This window comes from Pipistrellus kuhlii, unplaced genomic scaffold (assembly GCF_014108245.1).
Source record: "Pipistrellus kuhlii isolate mPipKuh1 unplaced genomic scaffold, mPipKuh1.p scaffold_m20_p_2, whole genome shotgun sequence".
Taxonomy (NCBI): Eukaryota; Metazoa; Chordata; class Mammalia; order Chiroptera; family Vespertilionidae; genus Pipistrellus; species Pipistrellus kuhlii.
The window spans coordinates 52735592-52756002 of NW_023425515.1; the positions used below are offsets into that span (position 1 = coordinate 52735592).

The following is a 20411-nucleotide window of genomic DNA, read 5'->3' on the forward strand; positions in this document are numbered from 1 at the left end:
GGTCCGTTCATCTTGTCACAAAAAAAAAAAAAAAAAAAAAAAAAAAAGGATTTCCTTTCTTCTCATGGCTGAATAGTATTCTATTGTATATAATATTCTATTGTATATAATATTCTGTTGTATAGTACACACACACCACCACCACCACCACATTTTTATCCATTTATTCATTGACAGAGACTTATGTTGCCTCCAAATCTTGGCTATTGTGCATAGTGTTCCAATGAAATGAGAGTGCAGATATCTCTTCAGGATTCCATTTTTATTTACTTTGAATATATATCTAGAAGAGGGATACTAATCATGTGATAGTAATGCTTTTAATTTTTTTTGAGGACCCTCCATACTGTTTTCAATAGTGCCTGTACTAATTTACATTCTTACCAGCAGTGCACAATGGTTCCCTTTGGACCTGTCAGCATGTGGTAGCAGCAGCAGTTGGAGTGGGGCTTCAGGCAGACAGGGGACCAGGGGCCACAGCAGAAGGGGCTGGGCAGGGGCACAGAGGATGAGCCAACACCCACTGCTGTGCCCACTGCAGCCTTGCAGCCCACAGTTCCTTTCAAGGTGCACGAATTCGTGCCCTGGGGTCATAGTTATTTATAATAGCCAAGATTTGGAAGCAGCACAAGTGTCCATCAGTAGATGAGTGGATAAAAAAAGCTGTGGTGCATTTACACAGTTAAATACTACTCAGCCATAAAAAAGAAGGAAATCTTACCTTTTGCAACAGCATGGATGGGTCTGGAGAATATTGTAATAAAGTGAAATAAACCAGAGAAAGACAAATACCATATTTCAATGTGGAATCTAATGAACAAAATAAACAAACAAGCAAAATAGAAATAGACTTATAGATACAGAAAACAGACTGATAGCTGTCAGAGGGGAGGGACTTTGGGAGGCTGGGTGAAAAAATGAAGGGGATTAAGCAAAAAACAACAAGTTATAGACACAGACAACAGTATGATGATTACGCGAGAGAAAGAAGACGGAGGGACATAAAAGGGTAAAGGAGGATAAATGGTGATGGAAAAATACTTGACTTTGGGTAGTGAACACACAAAACAATACAAATTAATTTAAAAGAACAGAGAAGCAACATGATAACTTAAGGAAGTATGTGCGATCAAAAGAAGGTAATTTATTTTCTAAGATGGGGAAAAAAATATGGCATATTTGTATGCTGGTGGGAATTATCCAACTGAGAGGGAAAATTTGATGATGAGAGGAGCTACATCTTTGATAAGAAAGATGTGAGTATTTGCATAAGAGGTGGGTATTTGTCATTAGGGACACAGACAGCCTATCTCTAATAGCTGGAGGGAAAATATACAGGCACAAATGCAGAGAGATGGTTAAATATGGGAAGAACAGGTTGTAGAAGTTCTCTTTTGATTATTTCTGTCACAGGAAGCAAGGCTACTAGCTCTGTTTGAGAACAAAGAATATGCATTGGAAATTTGAAAAAGTGTAGAAAGTATGAAATAATTACCTAGGAGAGAAAAATAGGAAATGCACTATGCAATTGACTAAAGGAAGCTTCAAAGTTAAAATGAATCCCATCAGGTTGAATGTGTATTTTTCTGAGTTTCACATTCAGCTAGCTAGGATGTAGACATGGAAATCAAGAAAAAGGTGGATATAATTTGTGTTGGAATTTTGTCAGGTGAATATACAGTAATGTGAAATAGGGGCAAAGGAATGACTAAAATGACAAATCATGGATTTTATGCTTACTGGTATGTAGTGTCCGATACTTTAAACTGGAATGAGAGTGCTTACCAGTTTCTGAAGTGGCTATCAGTATTTTTGATGAATTGATTTTTTAGGTTCATGACTACAAAGAAGGAACCCCAGTAGAGAAGACCTACTATATAGAATTATGGGATGTTGGAGGTTCTGTGGGCAGTGCCAGCAGTGTGAAAAGCACAAGAGCAGTATTCTACAACTCTATAAATGGTAAAGCATGTTTTTTTTTCTACCATGTATTAACGGTCCAAGAGTACAGATCATCTGATATGGAGTGCTATGGGATGCTGGACTCACCTTAATTTACAAAGGTTTAATTACTCACAACTTTTAATTTAAATATGCATATTGCATTCCAGTTTATGTTTCTAGATTCTAACCATTCAGTTCAGAACGTTAAATATTTACTCTGTCTAGTGTTTCTATTTATATTATTGTCATAAAATAAATATTGAGAAATAAAATTGTATTTGGGAAACTTGACATAATACATGGAACTTTCAAAACACTGTCCCTTAGGAGTGCTATTTCTCTAGTCTTTGGGTAAATACAGTAGAACTGTTAGGAATCCCATAGTGTAAGCCAGATGTCACAGAAATAAAAACCTTTCTTTCTTTCATCTCATCTTAGAGAGAGTCCTATGTAATTAATTAATAGAGATGCTTAAGGGTATTTTTAGGGGTGCAAAAAATTCCTCCAGGTATAGAGATTCAAATACCTTGAATAATTTCCAGATAAAGGCATGTGATAGAGGTCATAGTTGCAATTCATAGAGGGCCTACTCTATGTCAAGAGACTAAACTACTGACACCTGTGATTTATCTATAGAGTTTCTTTATCTTCTCTTTTTTAAATGCATTTTTAAATCTTTTACTGTGAAGTATAATTTCAACTTGTCTTTGATTGATGTACCAAAAGGTTTGGCATATCACCTCTTCCCTCTTGGTGTATGCTTAGCTAATACTCATTTAAACTCATTCACTATTAGGTAAGCACTGCAATTGCTAAGTACTTTCTTCATTCCTTACGTTCCTCTTTCACCATCTTTCCATGTCATAAGCTGTTGTAGATGTTATTTAAAAAAAAGGAGGAGTGAGAAGAAGCTTTTTTGTCACTGGATATAAACTATAGAATACAGGATATTGACCATAGAATATTGTCCAAAAGTGTCCTAATGTACCTGAAGAAAAAAATAAATAAATGAAACAAAAGAGTTATAAAATAGTGACATAAATGTATGATATTGTCATGCAAGAAAGAACATAATAATGACATATATTAAAAGAATAAATATAAGTGAAAAAAACACAAAACCAGTAAGATAGTCATAGATTTCTTCGGAAAAAGGGAAAGGAAAGTACTAGAAACAAGTGATAAAACTTGGTTTATATCAGCCAAATGACTTTGTCAAAGTTGATATCAATCTGATCTAGCAAAGAAAAGTTTAGATATATAACACTTTTGAACTTTTGTTTAGATCTTTTTGAGAAAAAGTTAAGAGCAAAATAAATTTAAAGATAAAAATTATAAGTAATAAATTTAAAAACTATTTAAAACCTAGAGATTTTATGGAATTGAGTCATGAACTTAATAAGTGCTAAAGAAGAAAGCCATCTAAATCCACTTATTTGACTGTCTTTTCTATGCCTACTATTCATTAATGATTTGTCTCTTCCTTGAATATTACTGAAGTAATTGCATATATTTTGTTAATTTTACAGAGAAGACTGAGACATATTTCTGTTTCTTAAAATTAAAAAAAAATTTTTAAAAGTCCCTTTAGCCCTGGCTGGATGCTCAGTTGATTGAATTGTCATCCCATACACCAAAAGGTTGTGGGTTTGATTCCTGGTTGGGGTATATACCTGGATTTCAGGTTCAATCCCCAGTACAGGGGGGTGGGGAAATAGGAGAGGCAGCCGATTGATGTTTCTCTTTCCGTCCCTCTCCTCGCTCTATAAAATCATTTAAGAAAAAGTCTTAAACACACACACACACACACACACACACACACACACACACACACACATACACACACACACACACAAATGCATAGTCTTTATTCTTAGTAATAACATTCTTCCCTCAAGAGCCTACCTTCTTCCCTCTGTGATGAACTATGCTGGTAATCCCCAAAGAAAATCTCTAAAGTATGTCTCTACCTCTTTCTCTTTTAAGATTAGAACATGAACATACTCTGATCAGCTGACAACCTGATTTGCTCTGGCCCCAGAGTGACCCTCCTAACTCATACAAACAGGAATTCTCAACCCAAAGGAAAGAGAGAGAATAAGGAAAAAGAGTGCTCAAATGCCTTTAAAAATTCCAGAGCCTTAAATAGAAACCTTTAAAAAAGTGAACGTCTTCCAGTCCGTCTAATAGCTCATCTAAGCCTTTGTAATCCTTTCACTTTCCCAACCAAAAGTCTTACCCATAGCTTTTTGATATTTATACCTGGGAAATAGGGAGAGGAGAAAATATCTGCCACTCCTGTGCCCCAAAGTGAGACTTTATTCTCTTTTCCTCAGTCTTTTACTGTCAAATTAACTGAGTTCAAGGCAAGTTACTCAACCTTTCTGAGCCTCAGTTTCCACATGTGTAAAATAAAGGTAATTCCTACTTCATAGAACTATTCTGAAAATCAAATTAGACAACACTGGTAAAGTATAATACGTAGCATATAAGTGATGAATAAATGTTAGCTTTATTTATATATATATATATATTTTTTTTTTTTTTTTAATTGATTACAGAGAGGAAGGGAGAGAGAGAAAGAGAAACATCAGTGATGAGAGAGAATCATTGGTAGGTTGCCTCCTGCATGCCCCCTATTGGTCAAGCCCACAACCCAGGCATGTGCCCTGACTGAGAATTGAACTGGGACACTCAACCACTCAGCCACACCAGCCAGGCAGCTCTGTTTTTTAATGGTAGCTCTTTATTTCTTTTTAAAAATCATCTTTAATTATGTGTCCTTGATGCCTAATAAAACACCTCATTGAAGAAGGTAGAGTGAATGCAGTTGGATATGGGGACAATTGTCAGATCTCTGTTTAGTCCAGATGCCAAGAAAGAGAACAGATTTATCTGAGCCAACTTGAACAAGTCAGCTATGACATGCACAAGCACCGTCATTTTACAAATGTCTGTAAAATCTAGAGAAACCAAATAAGTCTAATTCTTCTACCCTTTTTTAAATCAATATGAAAATGGAGGAATCATCAGTTTTACATCCTCTCTTCACAATAGAATCTGGGTAATACAAAAGGTTTGGGGTTTGAAAACCTAGCCTTTTGACCTCAAGATCACTTAAACTCCATGAGGCATTAAAGCTTTTCCTTTTTTATCTATAGCTTATTGGAATAATTACCTGCTTTGCTTTTCTGTCTAGGATCTTAACTGATTCTGTTTAATTGTATTTCTGAGCCTCATTACATTTTATTATTTTCCTCAGTCTCTCAAAAGTTCATCTGTTTTCTGTTATTCATGCCTCTTGACTATTTCTTCTTATCCCCTTCTAATGACATATTTATTTTGTTCTTTTAACTGTATCTCTCAAAGAACTAAAAATTGGATTCTTGAGTTGATTAGGCATGCCCAGGTAATCTACAGGAAAACCTTTTCCAGGTAAAGAATAACAGTTGTATCAAACTAAATCAATACTGTTTTAATATACTTTATATAATACTTTTAGTCAAAATAAGTAATATGTGTATCTATAATGTCTATAACAATACTATGCAGAGTGCAAAAACAATTAGCTTTTGAATGCATATAATTTCTTATATACTTGAAGTATTTTTTATCCTCTTTATTGATAAGGTGGTTCTGCAATTAGGACCAGACAGAGAAGGCACATGAAGTGTTGAATGAAGAAAAAAAAAAAAAAAAGAAAGAAAACGCATTCTAAAAGTTTTAATTACATTTTATAAAATTTTTAAAAGTTAGATTGACAAAGAAAATTTGGTAGATTATTTGTAAGAATTTGTAGAAGAAATTTTAAAATATTGTGTCTGAGTTTATTATACACTAGATGCCCCTTGGAGGAAGATTTCTGCAGTAGGGCTTCCTGCTATGGTCTCCGCTGCCCCGCCGGCTTCTCTCCCTTCTTCCCACCCCACCTGCTTCCCTGCTTCTCTGAAGCCCCACCAGCTTCTCCCCCTTCTCCCTGCCCCACCTGCTTCCCTGCCTTTTTCGCTGCCCCACTTGCTTGCTTCTCTGCAGCTTCGCTCCCTACCGCAGCACTTGGCTTCTTTCTAGCTGTCTTCAGTCTTCACTCTGGCCTGGACATGCAAATTAACCGCCATCTTGGTTGGGTTAATTTGCATACTTTCCCTGATTGGCTGGTGGATGTGGCTTGTGGGTATAGTGAAGTGCAGTCAATTTGCATATTTCTCTTTTATTAGAGAGGATACGACTAGAATGCTAGGTTCACTAAGCAGCTCAATGCTTGTTATTTATTGAGTCTCACTTTGCCAATTTGGAAAAGAAGAATTGTTCCTGTACTGAGATTATTTTCTCTGATTATTTTAGGTATTATTTTAGTACATGACTTAACAAATAAGAAGTCATCCCAAAACTTGTATCGTTGGTCATCTGAAGCTCTCAATAAGGATTTGGTGCCAACTGGAGTCTTGGTAACAAATGGGTAAGCCCAAATTACTTCATAATTGGTTTGAAATATTATAGCAAGCACAAGAATGCACCCTCCAAAATAACACTTTGTAAGATGTTTGATTTGTAAATATTTTTCCCCAGTTTGTACATTGCTTTTCATTCTCCTAATGGTGACTTTCACAAAGCGATAGTTTTACTTTTTAAAAAGTCTAATTTCTGCCGGGACCGGTTTGGCTCAGTGGATGGAGCGTCGGCCTGGGAACTGAAAGGTCCCGGGTTCGATTCTGGTCAAGGGCATGTACCTTGGTTGCGGGTGCATCCCCAGTAGGGGGTGTGCAAGAGGCAGCTGATCGATGATTCTCTCTCATCGATGTTTCTAACTCTCTATCCCTCTCTCTTCCTCTCTGTGAAAAATCAATAAAATATATTAAAAAAAAAAAAAAAAAAAAAAGTCTAATTTCTGCCAAAACCGGTTTGGCTCAGTGGATAGAGCATCGGTCTGCGGACTGAAGGGTCCCAGGTTCAATTCTGGTCAAGGGCATGTATTATACATTGGTTGCGGGCACATCCCCAGTAGGGGGTGTGCAAGAGGGAGCTGGTCGATGTTTCTCTCTCATCAGCATTTCTAGCTCTCTATCCCTCTCTCTTCCTCTCTGTAAAAAAAAAAATCAATAAAATATATATTTTTTTAAAAAGTCTAATTTCTCAGTTTTTTCTTTTATATATTACTAGAGGCCTGGTGAACAACATTCATGCACTCAGGGTGCGGGGTACCGCAGCCTGGCCTGCGCCTGCTTGTAGTTCAGGACCCCTTGGAATTTCTGACTAATGGGGAGCAGGCCTAGCCAGCATTGGACATCCTGAGCACTGCTGCAGAGGCAGAAGTGGCTCCTGCCATCGCCACTGAGCTCGCTAACTGTGAGCCAGGTTTCTACAATAGATGAGCTGCTCTCCCCCTGTGGGAGTGTGCTGACCATTAGGGGGCAGCTCCTGCATTGAGCGTCTGCCCCCTGGTGGTCAGTGCATGTCATGGCAGCCAGTCGTTCTGCTGTTCGGTTAATTTGCATATTAGCCTTTTATTATATAGGATACTTTGGGGGAGGTATCATGTGTAAGAACTCTTGGCCTAATTCCAGAACATGCAGATTTTCTCCTCTGTTTCTTCTAGAAGTTTTATAGTTTTAGGTTTACTTTTATATCTGTACTCCTTTTTGAGTTACTTATAATGTGGAAGATTTTAGTTGAGGGTCACTTGTGCATATGAATGTCTGATTGTCCTAGCACGATCTATTGACAAGATTAGTCTTTCTCCATTGAATTGCTTTTACTCTTTTGCCAAAAATAAGTTGACCATATTTATATGGGTTTATTTCTACACTTCCTAATTCCATTCCATTGCTCTGCTTGCCTGTCCCTTCACCAATACTACAGTCTTGATTATTGTAGCATTATAGTAAGTCTTAAGATTAGATAGTGTGATTCCTTCCACATTATTCCTTTTCAGAATTGTTTAGCTAGTCTAGGTTGCCTCACCATATAAAATTGAAATCAACTTGTCTATATTGGTAAAAATTATGCTTAGATTTTATTGTAATTGCAATAAACCTATAAATCAAACCAGAAAGAACATTTTTTGCCTCTTCTAATCCATGAGCACAGATGTTTTACTTCAAAACATCTTCAATAATAATCCTAGTCATATCATTTTATATGTGTACTTCAGTGTGTAACTTTAAAGATTAAGAACTTTTTGAGCCGAATCCGGTTTGACTCAGTGGATAGAGCGTCAGCCTGCGGACTGAAAGGTCCCAGGTTCGATTCCAGTCAAGAGCATGTACCTTGGTTGCGGGCACATCCCCAGGAGGGGGTGTGCAAGAGGCAGCTGATCGATGATTCTCTCTCATTGATGTTTCTAACTCTCTATCCCTCTCTCTTCCTCTCTGTAAAAAAATCAATAAAATATGTTTTTTAAAAAAAGAACTTTTAAACATAACCAAAATATAATTGTCTTACTTAAAATTAACAATAATCCTTTAATATAGAATATTATTTTAATTTATACAAACATCTTATAAATATTGGTTTATTCAAATCTGTATCTAAGTAAGGTCCCATCATTGTATTTGCTTTCTTTTCATCTTAACTTCCCTTTTTTTAATTTTTCTTTTACCCTCTAGCAGTTTATTTTTTGGAAAAAAAGAATAAAAAAAGATGGCTTGTTTGTCTTGTAGAATTTTCTGTATTTTGGATTTTGCTGATTGTATGCTGATAATGGCTGTTAAATTTGTTTCTCTAAATCTTCTCTAAAATGGTAATTAAGTATAGCGATCTGAAAGATACAATTTTTTTTATTTTTGCCAAAATTAAATTGGATGTAAGGCTTAATAAAAGAGAAAAAAATGGAAGCTAAAAAGAGATATAAGAGAACAAATTATATGTATATTTCAACATGTATGTGTTATGATAAATATTCTGTATAATAAAAGGGTAATATGCAAATCAACCGATCAGCAGAATGACCTATCACCATGACGAATACTGGTCACCAGGGGGCAGATGCTCAACTCGGGAACTTCCCTCTGGTGGTCAGTGTGCTCCAGCAGGGGGAACTCCGCGCAGCCAGAAACTGGGCTGATGTCTGGCATGTGCAGCAGAGATGGCAGGAGTTTCTCCCGTCTTCACTGCAGTGCGAAGGATATCCAACTGACCAATCAAGCCATCAGTTGGACATCCCCTGAGGGCTCCCAGATTGCAAAAGGGCGCAGGCCTGGCTGAGAGACACCCCCCCACCCATGAGTGAATAAATGTTGTGCACCAGACCTCTTGTATAATACATATGTTAATATTAACACATGTGCAGCATATGTTATATTACATATGTAATATATGTGTTGATTTGCAAGAGATTATTCAAGACTACAAGTGGCAGAGATATATGTGTATCAAAGATGATGTTGGATGAACTAAATACAAAAATTTGATACTTAGTATAGGAAAAGAAAATAGTCCTAACAGAGGACACTCTCAATGCTTTATTATCTAATAAAGCAGATTTTAGTTTTTGGACAGTTTCTCCTAAATCAGGCATGATATTGGCAAAAAGAATCAAAGGCCTTGAACTCAAGCTATTATTGGCTTTGATGCAATAAATAGAATGGTAATATTTTTATGAAATGGGAGTTAATAGTTCAAACAATTGTGTTGCAAGACTGAATAGTAACAGGTTCTGCAGATTATTGTGAAAGGCAAAAATAATTAAATAATTTTGTACACACACCCTTAATTAAGATTATTCAAAGAGAAATGAAAATAATATTAAAGGAAGAAAAACAGCTATGCTCAACTGGGTTGTATTGATTGAATTGTGCAATATTGATTTACTGTCATCAGTTGTTTGAAATCAGATTTTGCTGACCATTGTAAACTGAGTTTATAACGTGTCAAAAATACAAACCTTTGATTTCTCCTATGTGAATAGAATTTAAATTAATTCTATAACTTTTGGCTCTGTGTTCCTATTAGTTGTAGAAGGAATACCACTCTATCCTTTGGGTAGAAATAGAAAAGAAAAAAAAAATTGTAATGCTGGTGCAATCGTTATTGTACCAACAAAGAGAGGTAACTAGCCCAAGGTTATACAATGACCCTGAGGGATTTGTATTGCCTGTCCTCTTTCTCCCTGTCCTCTGTCTCCCACAGCTCTCATATCAGGACAAACAACTATTTGGTACTCAGTTCTTTCCTTTTACTATTCATTTTGTGGTTTAGCTGTTTCTTCCCTTTCCATGTGTTAAAACTATCTTTATGGTTGATTTATTCTGACCTTAACATCCCTATTTCCTGTTTTCCCTGAACAATCTATTTTCATTGTAATTCATAGACAGAAATATATATGATAGTATAGTTTATTTATAGCCTTGCAAATACCCAGAAGCTTGTCATTTTATCCTCTAGCACAAGGCTTGAGTGCCATGCTAGTTTCCAGGGTTTTCTTTCCACTGAGGTTTGAATCCACTCTCTGCATCTATACAGCAAAATTCCTGAGCCTTAGAAGGTAGAGCTCTGGGAGAAGTCAACTCATCCTACCTTTTACACCTGGTAGGCACTCAGTTATTCGAGTAGTCTATAAAGGCTCATGGGGACAAATTTTGAGTAGTTAGATGGAAGTTGGAACTCTGTAGATGGTGAGGATGGATTGTTAAATAAACAAGTAGATGGAAGATATTAGGAGAAAAATAGGTTTATAGGTGATAGGTGAGCAAGAATCAGTGAATGATCAGTAAAATAGTATAAGCTAATTGCATTTAAATATTACACATCTACATCAAAAAGGTAAATTCTCTTCACCTCTTCATTATTTATCACAGGGAATATGACCAGGAACAGTTTGCTGAAAACCAAATCCCACTGTTGGTGATAGGGACTAAACTGGATCAGATTCATGAAACCAAACGCCATGAAGTTTTAACTAGGACTGCTTTCCTGGCTGAGGATTTCAATGCAGAAGAGATTAATTTGGTGTGTATTTTCATTAATGCATGTTTGTATTATTGTCCGTGGAAAGTGAACCTGAACACTTCACCAGTCATATATTCTCACAAAAGCAGCTTTATACTTGAAGTCAGGCTATTTTGGTTCTACTCCAAAATATGGTGCAAAATGGAATCAACATAGACTGTCAGATGGGCAGTCACTTCAGTCTCCTTATATGCTGTCTGGAATGTTTAAACTTTGTTCTGTGAATACTGTAAAAATCGTGGGCTTTTTCTTCAACAGATTTTTAAAAATCACACCAAAATCAAAATAAGTAAATTGAGGTGACAAAGAAAAGTTACTGATACTGTACCTTAGATTATTCTTGCTTTAGAAAAGCCTCTTAGCTTCTTAAATTACAGAATTTACCATAAAGAGCAAACAACTAGACAAGTGAAAAAATTACAAGCTATAAACTAGGAGTGCCTCAGGGCATTAGTTTCTATACTCACGTATATACAGACGATTGAATCCCTTCCTGAAATATTTAACTCAATTAGAACTTGGTGCTAAAAAGACTAAGAAAAGTCCTCATATAAACCAGTTGGTGTTGCCCAGACAAAGATACGTCCTTGCTCTCAAGTAGGTTTGTGCAGCATATACGGTGTGCTGGCATTCAGACGTGTGTTGGTCGTAGTGGTTTAATAATACCAGTTGCTACCATTTATTATTTACGTGCCGAGCACTGTTCTACTTATTTACATAAGTTATCTCACATCCATTCTCTTCATATCATCTCTATAAAGAAGGCATTATTATTATCCCCATTTTAAAGATGAAGACTAGTAGCAGAGAGAGGTAACTAAGTCAAAGTTACCCAGTCAAAGCAGGCACTCTGACTTCAGAGCCTGTGCTGTACAATTAACCCTTTTTTCCACTTAATTTTCTTACAACTAACATTTAGAATCTTGGAAGGAACTCTTAGAAATCACCTAGATTAACAATTACTCAAACCTGACTAGGAGTGCCTCAGGGCATTAGTTTCTATACTCACGTATATACAGACGATTGAATCCCTTCCTGAAATATTTAACTCAATTAGAACTTGGTGCTAAAAAGACTAAGAAAAGTCCTCATATTACCAACAAACAGTACCTGAAATTTTTTAAATAACTACCCCATAGCAGGAGCTTTTTATTCATAAGGTCTGGCAGGAAAACCAGGGATCTGGTTTAACAAATGACTCAGGTGATTCTGATGCCTTACTCTAAGAGCCAACATTTGTGAACACTGCTTGGTTCAGCCACCTCTACCCCCATGATTGAGTCCGCTTCTGTTACATTGTACTTGGTAGTTAAGGTGCCTTATTTCTCTCAATTGCCACCATGGAATATTCATTGCAAATGCCCCTGGTGGCCAGCAATGTAGGTTCCAGAAGATTCCTGCTCTTTAGAATATATATATATATATATATATATGCCTAAGCGACCGTTACCACCGGTTGACCAGAATGACTGGATGACTGGTCACTATGACACATACCAGGAGGCAGATGCTTGACACAGGAGCTGCCCCTGGTGGTCAGTGCGCTCCCACAGCAGGAGTGCCGCTCAGCCAGAAGCCAGGCTCACGGCTGGTGAGCGCAGCTCGGGAGCCTGTCTTTCCTCCATGGCAGTGCTACGGAGCAGCTGTGGAGCGGCAGCAGCACAGTGGGACCAGGATGAGTGGGAGCGGTGGGGCACACAGCCCTGGCTCAGGTCTGCCCCTCCTGCACTGCTACATCCCCCAAGGGGTCCCGGATGAGAGAGGGTGCAGGCCAGGCTGAGGGACACCCCACCTGTGCATGAATTCATGCTCCGGGCCTCTAATATAATATATAATGCTGAGGTTATTTCCTTTGAAAATTATTTCCAAAGTGAAATTTACCATTACATATAGTACTTAATTTGTTCCATTAATTACTTTCAATGTGTTTTGGGATGCATCTGTTTATAGTGTCTAAATACATGATTTCCTACTTTATTTACAAAGTCAGGGCCAATTGTTAACAAGATGTAAAGGAACTTAAATGGTGATACTTTGGCACACAGAGTCTCCACAGAGTTCACATACAACATACTTTGGGCCTTCTATCCATGTATGGCTTGGAGGACACAGCAGGAACCACAAGGGGATCTTGAGTATACTGTACAGGGAACTACAAATGAGAAAATTGGTTAAGAATTTCAAAAAGAGATAATCAAAAAGACTCAGCAAGTAAATAAAAATCCTCAAATAAACTAGTGTAACAATATTAGTGCTAGTATCTTTAGTTACTGTATGTATACATCAAAGAAAGAATCAGAGTTGTCATCTTGTACTTGAAAAAGGTCAAAGTGTTTAAATTCTAGAAAGCGAGATTATTTTTTTTCAAATCCTGTTAGGCTTATTGTGTCTAATACAATTTTTTTCTCTGTTGTGCGTTTATTTCAAAATGGTCATATTAAAGCACCTTCCCTAGTTATTATTCCTTTCTCAAACTTAGACAAGCTATTTAGAGCTATTAATTTTCAGGTTTTGCCCTCAGACATGATTAATAATGGATGGCTCTTTCAGCCTTAAAATTCTTATTCTAAAAATCATAGAATTTCTCTAGCCTGGTCAAGCTTAAATTGCGCAGCCTTACAATTAAGTTTTTGGGAGGTTTTGTTTATTTGCTACTTGGTTTAGATTTTGTATTTAGTACTGTATTTATTTGGAATCCTCTTTGAAGTCTTTTAACATTCCAATGACTATATAATTAATATCCATTTTGTAAAACATCTAATGCACGTCCATTTAAGGTTTGTCTCTTATATGCCCCAATTGCTATATAAATGTGTTCAAACATTATTTCAAATACAATAGTTTGCATAATAATATTTCCGCTTATTTAATCTATATATGGAATTATCTTTTATATTAGGTGCTTTGTGACTGAAAATTCAGTCTGATAGCATTTTCTTGGAATGAAGAGAGAAGGAAACTAATATTTCAGTACCTGCTATGTGTCAGACATGCATTAACTCATTAATTTTCACAGAAACCCTATGGAATAAGTATCATTATCCCCATTTCATAAATGAACTACACTTTAAAGTAACCTAATCAATGTCACACAGTCTAGAAATGTAGAGACAAATATTCAGACTCAGAGCTTGCTGGCTTCTAGTATTTTGTGATCTTGGAAACATTTGTTAGTGTTTTTTTGTGGTTTTGAAAATGTATTACAGATTCTGACCAAAATAAAAAATGTCAGCCTTAAAATGTTATGATATATGTGGATAAAATAAGTGACTGTTACAAAATTCATTGGAAAGGAATCATGTGGGCTTAGAGAGTACAAATCAATAAATGCAACACCAATAATTTCAGAATTTCCCAAGGGACACAGCCTGAAAGACAAATATCATTCTTGCAAAGCAGCCTACATGATATCCTCATAGTTTGATCTTGGAGTTAGAAATCCAAGTATTCTGTCTCTTAAGGTGGCAAGTCAGTAATGACAAGCAAAGGCAACACAACCCTGGAGTTTCAGCAAAAGGATAGTAAGCCTTTTAAGCTCTTTACTAGTCATTATAATGATTTAATGTTCCAGATTGTTTAGTTTCCACTGGGCTCCATTTTTAAAATTCTATTTAATAGTAATATATCTCTTCTTCATTATTGTCTCTCTAACTAGTGTTTAATAATAATGCTTAATTATATTTAATAATAATTCATTGTTTATTATTATAAAAATATATCTATTGTTTATTATTACCTTTATGGCCTACCAAGAGATGTATTGCATTGTGTTCAATGAGTGAGAAATCCCTGGCAACTATTCTGTTTGTTCTTCGCTCCTCTTAACTCCTTATTTTCATGCTTCCTACTATTTGTATGAACTGCATAGGACTTAGTTGAGTACTGGTGAGTAACTAGTGCTAAAAAGTAAAGTGTTGACTTTTTGATGCCTTTATTTCTGCTTTTTAGGGTAAATGTAGGTAGGTCACCTGATTAGTATCTCGGTTGTATTAGTAAGGTATTAGCAATCCTGTCTTCCTTTGTGGATTAATTGATGAACACATTGGTTCAGTGTCTTCTAAATTTGCTCAAATAACAAAAAGTGTCCTTATATTCCTTTAGCACTTTCCTCTTATGCTTTGTGCATCATGATTTGAAAATAGCATGAATATTTTATGAGAGTATTATGCCTAATATTTTACTGTGTGCAACAGGAACATTGATAACTAACAAAGAGCTATGTTCTCTAGCTTTTAATCATAGGTCTTACGTTTTATCTTCTAGGATTGCACAAATCCACGGTACTTAGCTGCTGGTTCTTCTAATGCTGTCAAGCTCAGTAGGTTTTTTGATAAGGTAATGGCCTCAATTAAGTTATTTTTAAACTTAATTTATATATTATAAGAGTTTAACTTTTTTTGTAGAATGCTTTGTCCTTTTATGCCTTCATCCTGAATGTCACAGGATATGTGACATGTCTGAATAATACTTGTTTTGATCTCTCTTATCTGTTGGTATAATTGCTCAAGGCCTGCTGACGTATTTATACTATCACCAGTGTTCTGTAGCAAAGGATGAAAGCTACTGAATTTAAATGGTTTTTTTAAAATAAAATACCTATTTCCCCTTCTTAAAACAATTTATGCTTCCCTAGTTTCTATCTCTTTTTGTACTTATTCCTCCCTAAGCCCTACGAAAGACAATGAACTGAGGAGATTCTACTTAGCTAAAGCCCTGAGTTCATTTTGCTCTCCCAGCTATTAATGGTTCTTACTAATACTTTTAAGATAATGTCATCTTCTTGATTCCCTATTGTTTCCCTATCAGAAACTTTTGTATTAAAGTTATGGACTCTTGCTAGCATCATCTTATTGTAGAATGAAAATGCAGAATGACTCAGCATGCTAGTAAATTAGAGCACTGTTTGTCTTTCCTTCACAAGTCCTAACAGCTGCATTGCACGTAGTATTGACCGAGCTTAAGTTGCTTGCCCAATACGGACATTGTGTAGTCAACTAAAATAGGATGTATTTCTGTATGCTATTGAAAAAGATTAATTGCTGTATTATATTTCCTTTTAAGTGTAATCTTCCAAGAAACATTTTTCTCATAGATCTTCTTTATGAATCATTTTTCTTTTAGCAATTTAGGGATTTAACATTTGGCCCTTTAGCCAATATGTCAGCAGAGATAAAGCCCCACATCCTCCCTGTTTAATGAGATCATGGGGAAATTTTTGTTTCATTGCAGAACTTCCCAACTGTTGTGTTGCAAATAGGGTACAGCTGTACTGAGATATTGATCCACTCATTTCTCTGAGCAGCAGAGCCCCTCGGGCTGTGTGACTGGCAACCTCTTCCATTTACCCTGGTGTGCTGTACAAATATTAGCATTCCTAAATGGGATGCCCCGCAAGGAACCACATTTTCTGTTCACATTGTTTTCAAACTTAAAATGTAAGAACTTTCATTTGGTTTAGATCCCTGATCCCATCTGTACAAAATGCTATCCCCTCAGAGCAACATCTTATACATCTGTGTCTGACATGGAAAAATCCCACAATATATCGATACTATTTAAAATTTTTAATAATTTAATAATTTTATAATTGAGATGTTAAATGTAATAAGTTGCCGAAACCAGTTTGGCTCAGTGGATAGAGCATCGGTCTGTGGACTGAAGGGTCCCGGGTTTGATTCCGGTCAAGGGCATGTACATTGGTTGCGGGCACATCCCCGGCAGGGGGTGTGCAGGAGGCAGCTAGTTGATATTTCTCTCATCAACATTTCTAGCTCTCTATCACTCTTCCTTCCTCTCTGTGGAAAATCAATAAAAAAATATATTTTTTAAAAATGTAATAAGATATCTTAGGGAAACATTGGGTTATAGACTAGTGGGACCCACGTCTGTCAAGGTTTTATTCTAAAAACATCAGAGGGAACTTGATGAGTTTTAAGAAGAGAGAAAGATTTAATAAGAGGACATTGCAAGTTGAGGGTAGGGAGTTATGAGCAAAAGCAAAAAGGTAACTTCTCTCATCATTTCCTAAATCACAAACAAAGGTATGTGGGTTAAGAGGTTGACCAGACCTCCAGACTGAGGTGGTTGGCAGAAACTAAAGAATATAGCAACTAAATTTCACCCAGTTTTTCATATATCTGTGAGAATTTTATCCCCATTGATTTGAGGGAGAAAAGGAGAGAGAGAAACATCTATGTGCGAAAGATACATCCATTGGTTGCCTCCTTACCTACCCTGACTGTGGATCAAACCTGCAACCCAGGAATGTGCCCTGACCAGGAATTGAATCTGCAACCCTGTGGTGCACCAGACTACCCTCCAACCAACTGAGCCACACTGGCCAGGGCCCCAAGAATTTAATGTAAAGGTTTATTTTCCAAGGGGGAATCTGATCCTCCTCCTCCAGACTCCCTTGGCTAGTAGTAATTCTTCCCCACTCTAGAATGATAGGATTTTCCTGTGCTGCCCCAGAGAAAGGAAAGAGAATCAGTCCCTTCTTGCTATCTCTAAGACCAAGTATTTCGAGATGTATATTGATCATGACCAGCTTTCCTACCACGGGGGCCAATGAATGCAACCTTACCTTGGGTCTCTTGTGGCTAACAGTGACTCAGCCATAGTCTCTAAGATAGAAAAATCCAGCTATTGTGCCTGTCAGGCCAGTTAGAGTAAGCTGACACAGGCCTGGAAGAAGGTGCTCAGCACTGATGCAGAGAAATTTGTATTTTCATAATTCTAGATTCCAGGCTCTTAATCTCGCGCTAATCTATATCCTATTGATTACATTTTCTTAATCACAACAGCTTTGGCTAAAGAAAACAATACTGCCTATGCAATCATTGTAGTTTCTCAAGTGTTAGAACAGAATTTGTTATTCTTAAAAATGTGTTTCATAATCTGAAAACGCGGTGCTCCTTAAACTCACCATTTAGCCTGTTTGAGGAATTCTTTATCATAGAAGTGATGGATTTGTGCAGATACACCCACTGCTTTACTGTGTTTCTCCTGTTGACCAAACACAGAGGTTCTGAAACTGCTAAATTATAGGTGCCGATTAAATCCATAAAAAGAAGCTAATTGACACTTTTGATGTTGTGTCGCCTGTCTCCATGGAGGCTCTATAGAATTTATCACTGTGTTTACTGGAGGGATATAGTGGTTCGTTGCATTACACAGACTCCTCTTTAAGGAATAGCTGCACTATTAGTAGGCAAGTGCTTTGCGTTTTTCTTATGAATTCTGTTTGGTACCTTTTAGGACTGATTGCTGGGAAGCATAGAGCCAAATTTCCTCTTATATACTAAAAATTGCATGGGATCATATGTCATTCTCTGATTAGCCATCTTTTTTCATTTATTTTTTTAATCTATTAGTACTGGAATGAGGCAAGCTCTTAGGAAATAATCCTACAATCCTGATCCTATTAGCACCAGATTCAACTCACTGTACCAGATGTCTGTAGCTATTGAAAAGACTCTTAATTTGCATATATGCTTTTTAGGCCCCTGAATGGCCATTATAGTTAGCCACTTTTTCCAGAACTGTGTATTAAACTCTTAAAATCTTTGTTTCTCACAGGTCATAGAAAAAAGATACTCTTTAAGAGACAGTAATCAGGTCAGTATCTATCTTTTCTTTATAAAATGGGTTCTTAAATTTGTAGAGAGGTGATTTCCAAATTTGTTTTTAGAAATGGTTAAAAAAAAAAAAAAAAGAGTAGGGGAAGTCCCTCTGTAAGCACAAGCAACTGATTTTTTTCCTGTTAACCACCCCTCAAAATAATAATAATAATAATAAGATCAAGGGAAAGTAAGAGTCCAAGAATGAATGAATGAATGAATGAATGAATGAATGAAATCCAGGGATAAGGTTACATTATAAAATAATAAAATAAAATTGTTTGCTTGAGACACCAAAGATATATACCCAAAGTCTGTTACAAGCAAATCATTCATGTAAAGTCCAACAGGGGAATATTCTGAGATTCACCTTCATCCTCTCTGATTTAGATGACACTGTCAGCAATTTGTTGGCAAGTGTTTTCCATTTTGGGAAAATGTATTTTTATTATTTAATCTGCTGTGGTTTTCTGAGTAAAACCACAGGCTGGTGACTCTCTCAGGAACAATAGACTGACATTTTAAAGGAAAAAATTTAAAAGCTGTTAGCATTTGAACTCTGCCTACTTGAAACTTATTGTGATTATCTTTCTTACCTACAGATTCCAGGCTTTCCTGATCGAAAGAGGTTTTGGGGAGGAACATTAAAGGGCCTTCATTATGACTGAATTGTATGCATCCTTTAGAAGAGTGAGAAAGCAGTGGCAATTTTTCACAGCATTCTTCTTGCTGTGTCAGTTATTAATGCCCCAGCCTTTTAATGAAATCATCTTAAAATGCCACCCTTCTCCCTCACCCTTTAATGGAAAACTAAAAGGAACTGACAGTGCGGGAGGCCTGAACTTTGTCCCCGTTCTCTCTGTTCCTCGCCTTTCTGTCTCTGTTTATAGATTATGTAAAAGCCTTATGGAAATACGAGATGTTGTCAAAATGATGCAGCAAATGAGCAATGACAGAGTGCTGCAGAGAAAATTTACTCCTGCCTAGAACTGGAGCGTTATTTTGGGTCTGTAATTTTCTCACAAGTCTTGCTGAAGGCTTAATTAAGTACTTTAAAAATGCATCTCTATTGTTTTACCTTCTGGAGGGGAAAGGTTATGTTAACCAGCCCTGAGTTGTCTACCCCAAACAATCTTCATCATTTTCAAAGAAGCAAAATCATGTTATTTAATTATCTCCACCCTCATCACACACAAGGATGCCTAATAATAGCAACCCTTTTTCCCTCCCTCTCCTTTGCAAATGGTTCAGTGGCTGAAAGAGGAGGACTAATGGCTGGAGTTAAATATAAATAGATTAATAATACATAGAGAAGGGCAGTACCAGAAAAGAAGAATTCTGCAAGAAATTGACAGCTCACTAAATCCTTCACTGTTTAGGTTAAAGCTGTCCGCAAAATCACTGTTGTCTGTTTGGAAATGGTTAGGGTGAAATCTAAGACCTGCACAAAGGCAATAAGATTTGTAGCCTCTTCAGGTTTGCTTGTTTTTTAAAGGAAAAGTGAACTCCTGAAATGTCTCTTAACTATAGTCTATAAACTAAGAATATTATTCTTTGTGTCAACAATGTATTTATGGAGAGAAGTAAAAATAAGTTCCATAGCAACACATTTACATGAATTAGAGATTAGAATTCTTGGATTTCATAAGCCAGAATTTTGGTGTGTGTATATGCATAATTGTTATTTTTTTTACCCATCTTTTTTGCTTCTTTAATTCTCTCTGCCCTGGTTGTTGTTAAATATATAACCCTCGTTTCCAAAAACTGTAATTTGCTGTCTTATTCAACAACACCTTTTCACCCGCATCCTGTCTCTGTGGGTCTCTGCACTCCTGATTTTGCTCTATATTAAAATATAATAATAATATTAAATACATAGTTTCAGCTTCTCATTTTAAAACTGGG

The 20411-nt window shown here is 36.5% G+C and overlaps 1 protein-coding gene across 1 annotated transcript in view; it reads left to right on the plus strand.

Moving 5' to 3' along the window:
* The window catches only part of RABL3 (RAB, member of RAS oncogene family like 3), a 39131-nt gene extending 18720 nt beyond the window's left edge, over positions 1 to 20411 (plus strand). The window contains exons 3-8 of the mRNA XM_036448313.2: positions 1833 to 1962; positions 6286 to 6400; positions 10737 to 10887; positions 15151 to 15222; positions 18466 to 18504; positions 19109 to 20411. Coding sequence (XP_036304206.1) covers positions 1833 to 1962; positions 6286 to 6400; positions 10737 to 10887; positions 15151 to 15222; positions 18466 to 18504; positions 19109 to 19174 — 573 coding nt within the window. The 3' untranslated portion in view covers positions 19175 to 20411. The remainder of the gene's footprint in view (positions 1 to 1832; positions 1963 to 6285; positions 6401 to 10736; positions 10888 to 15150; positions 15223 to 18465; positions 18505 to 19108) is intronic.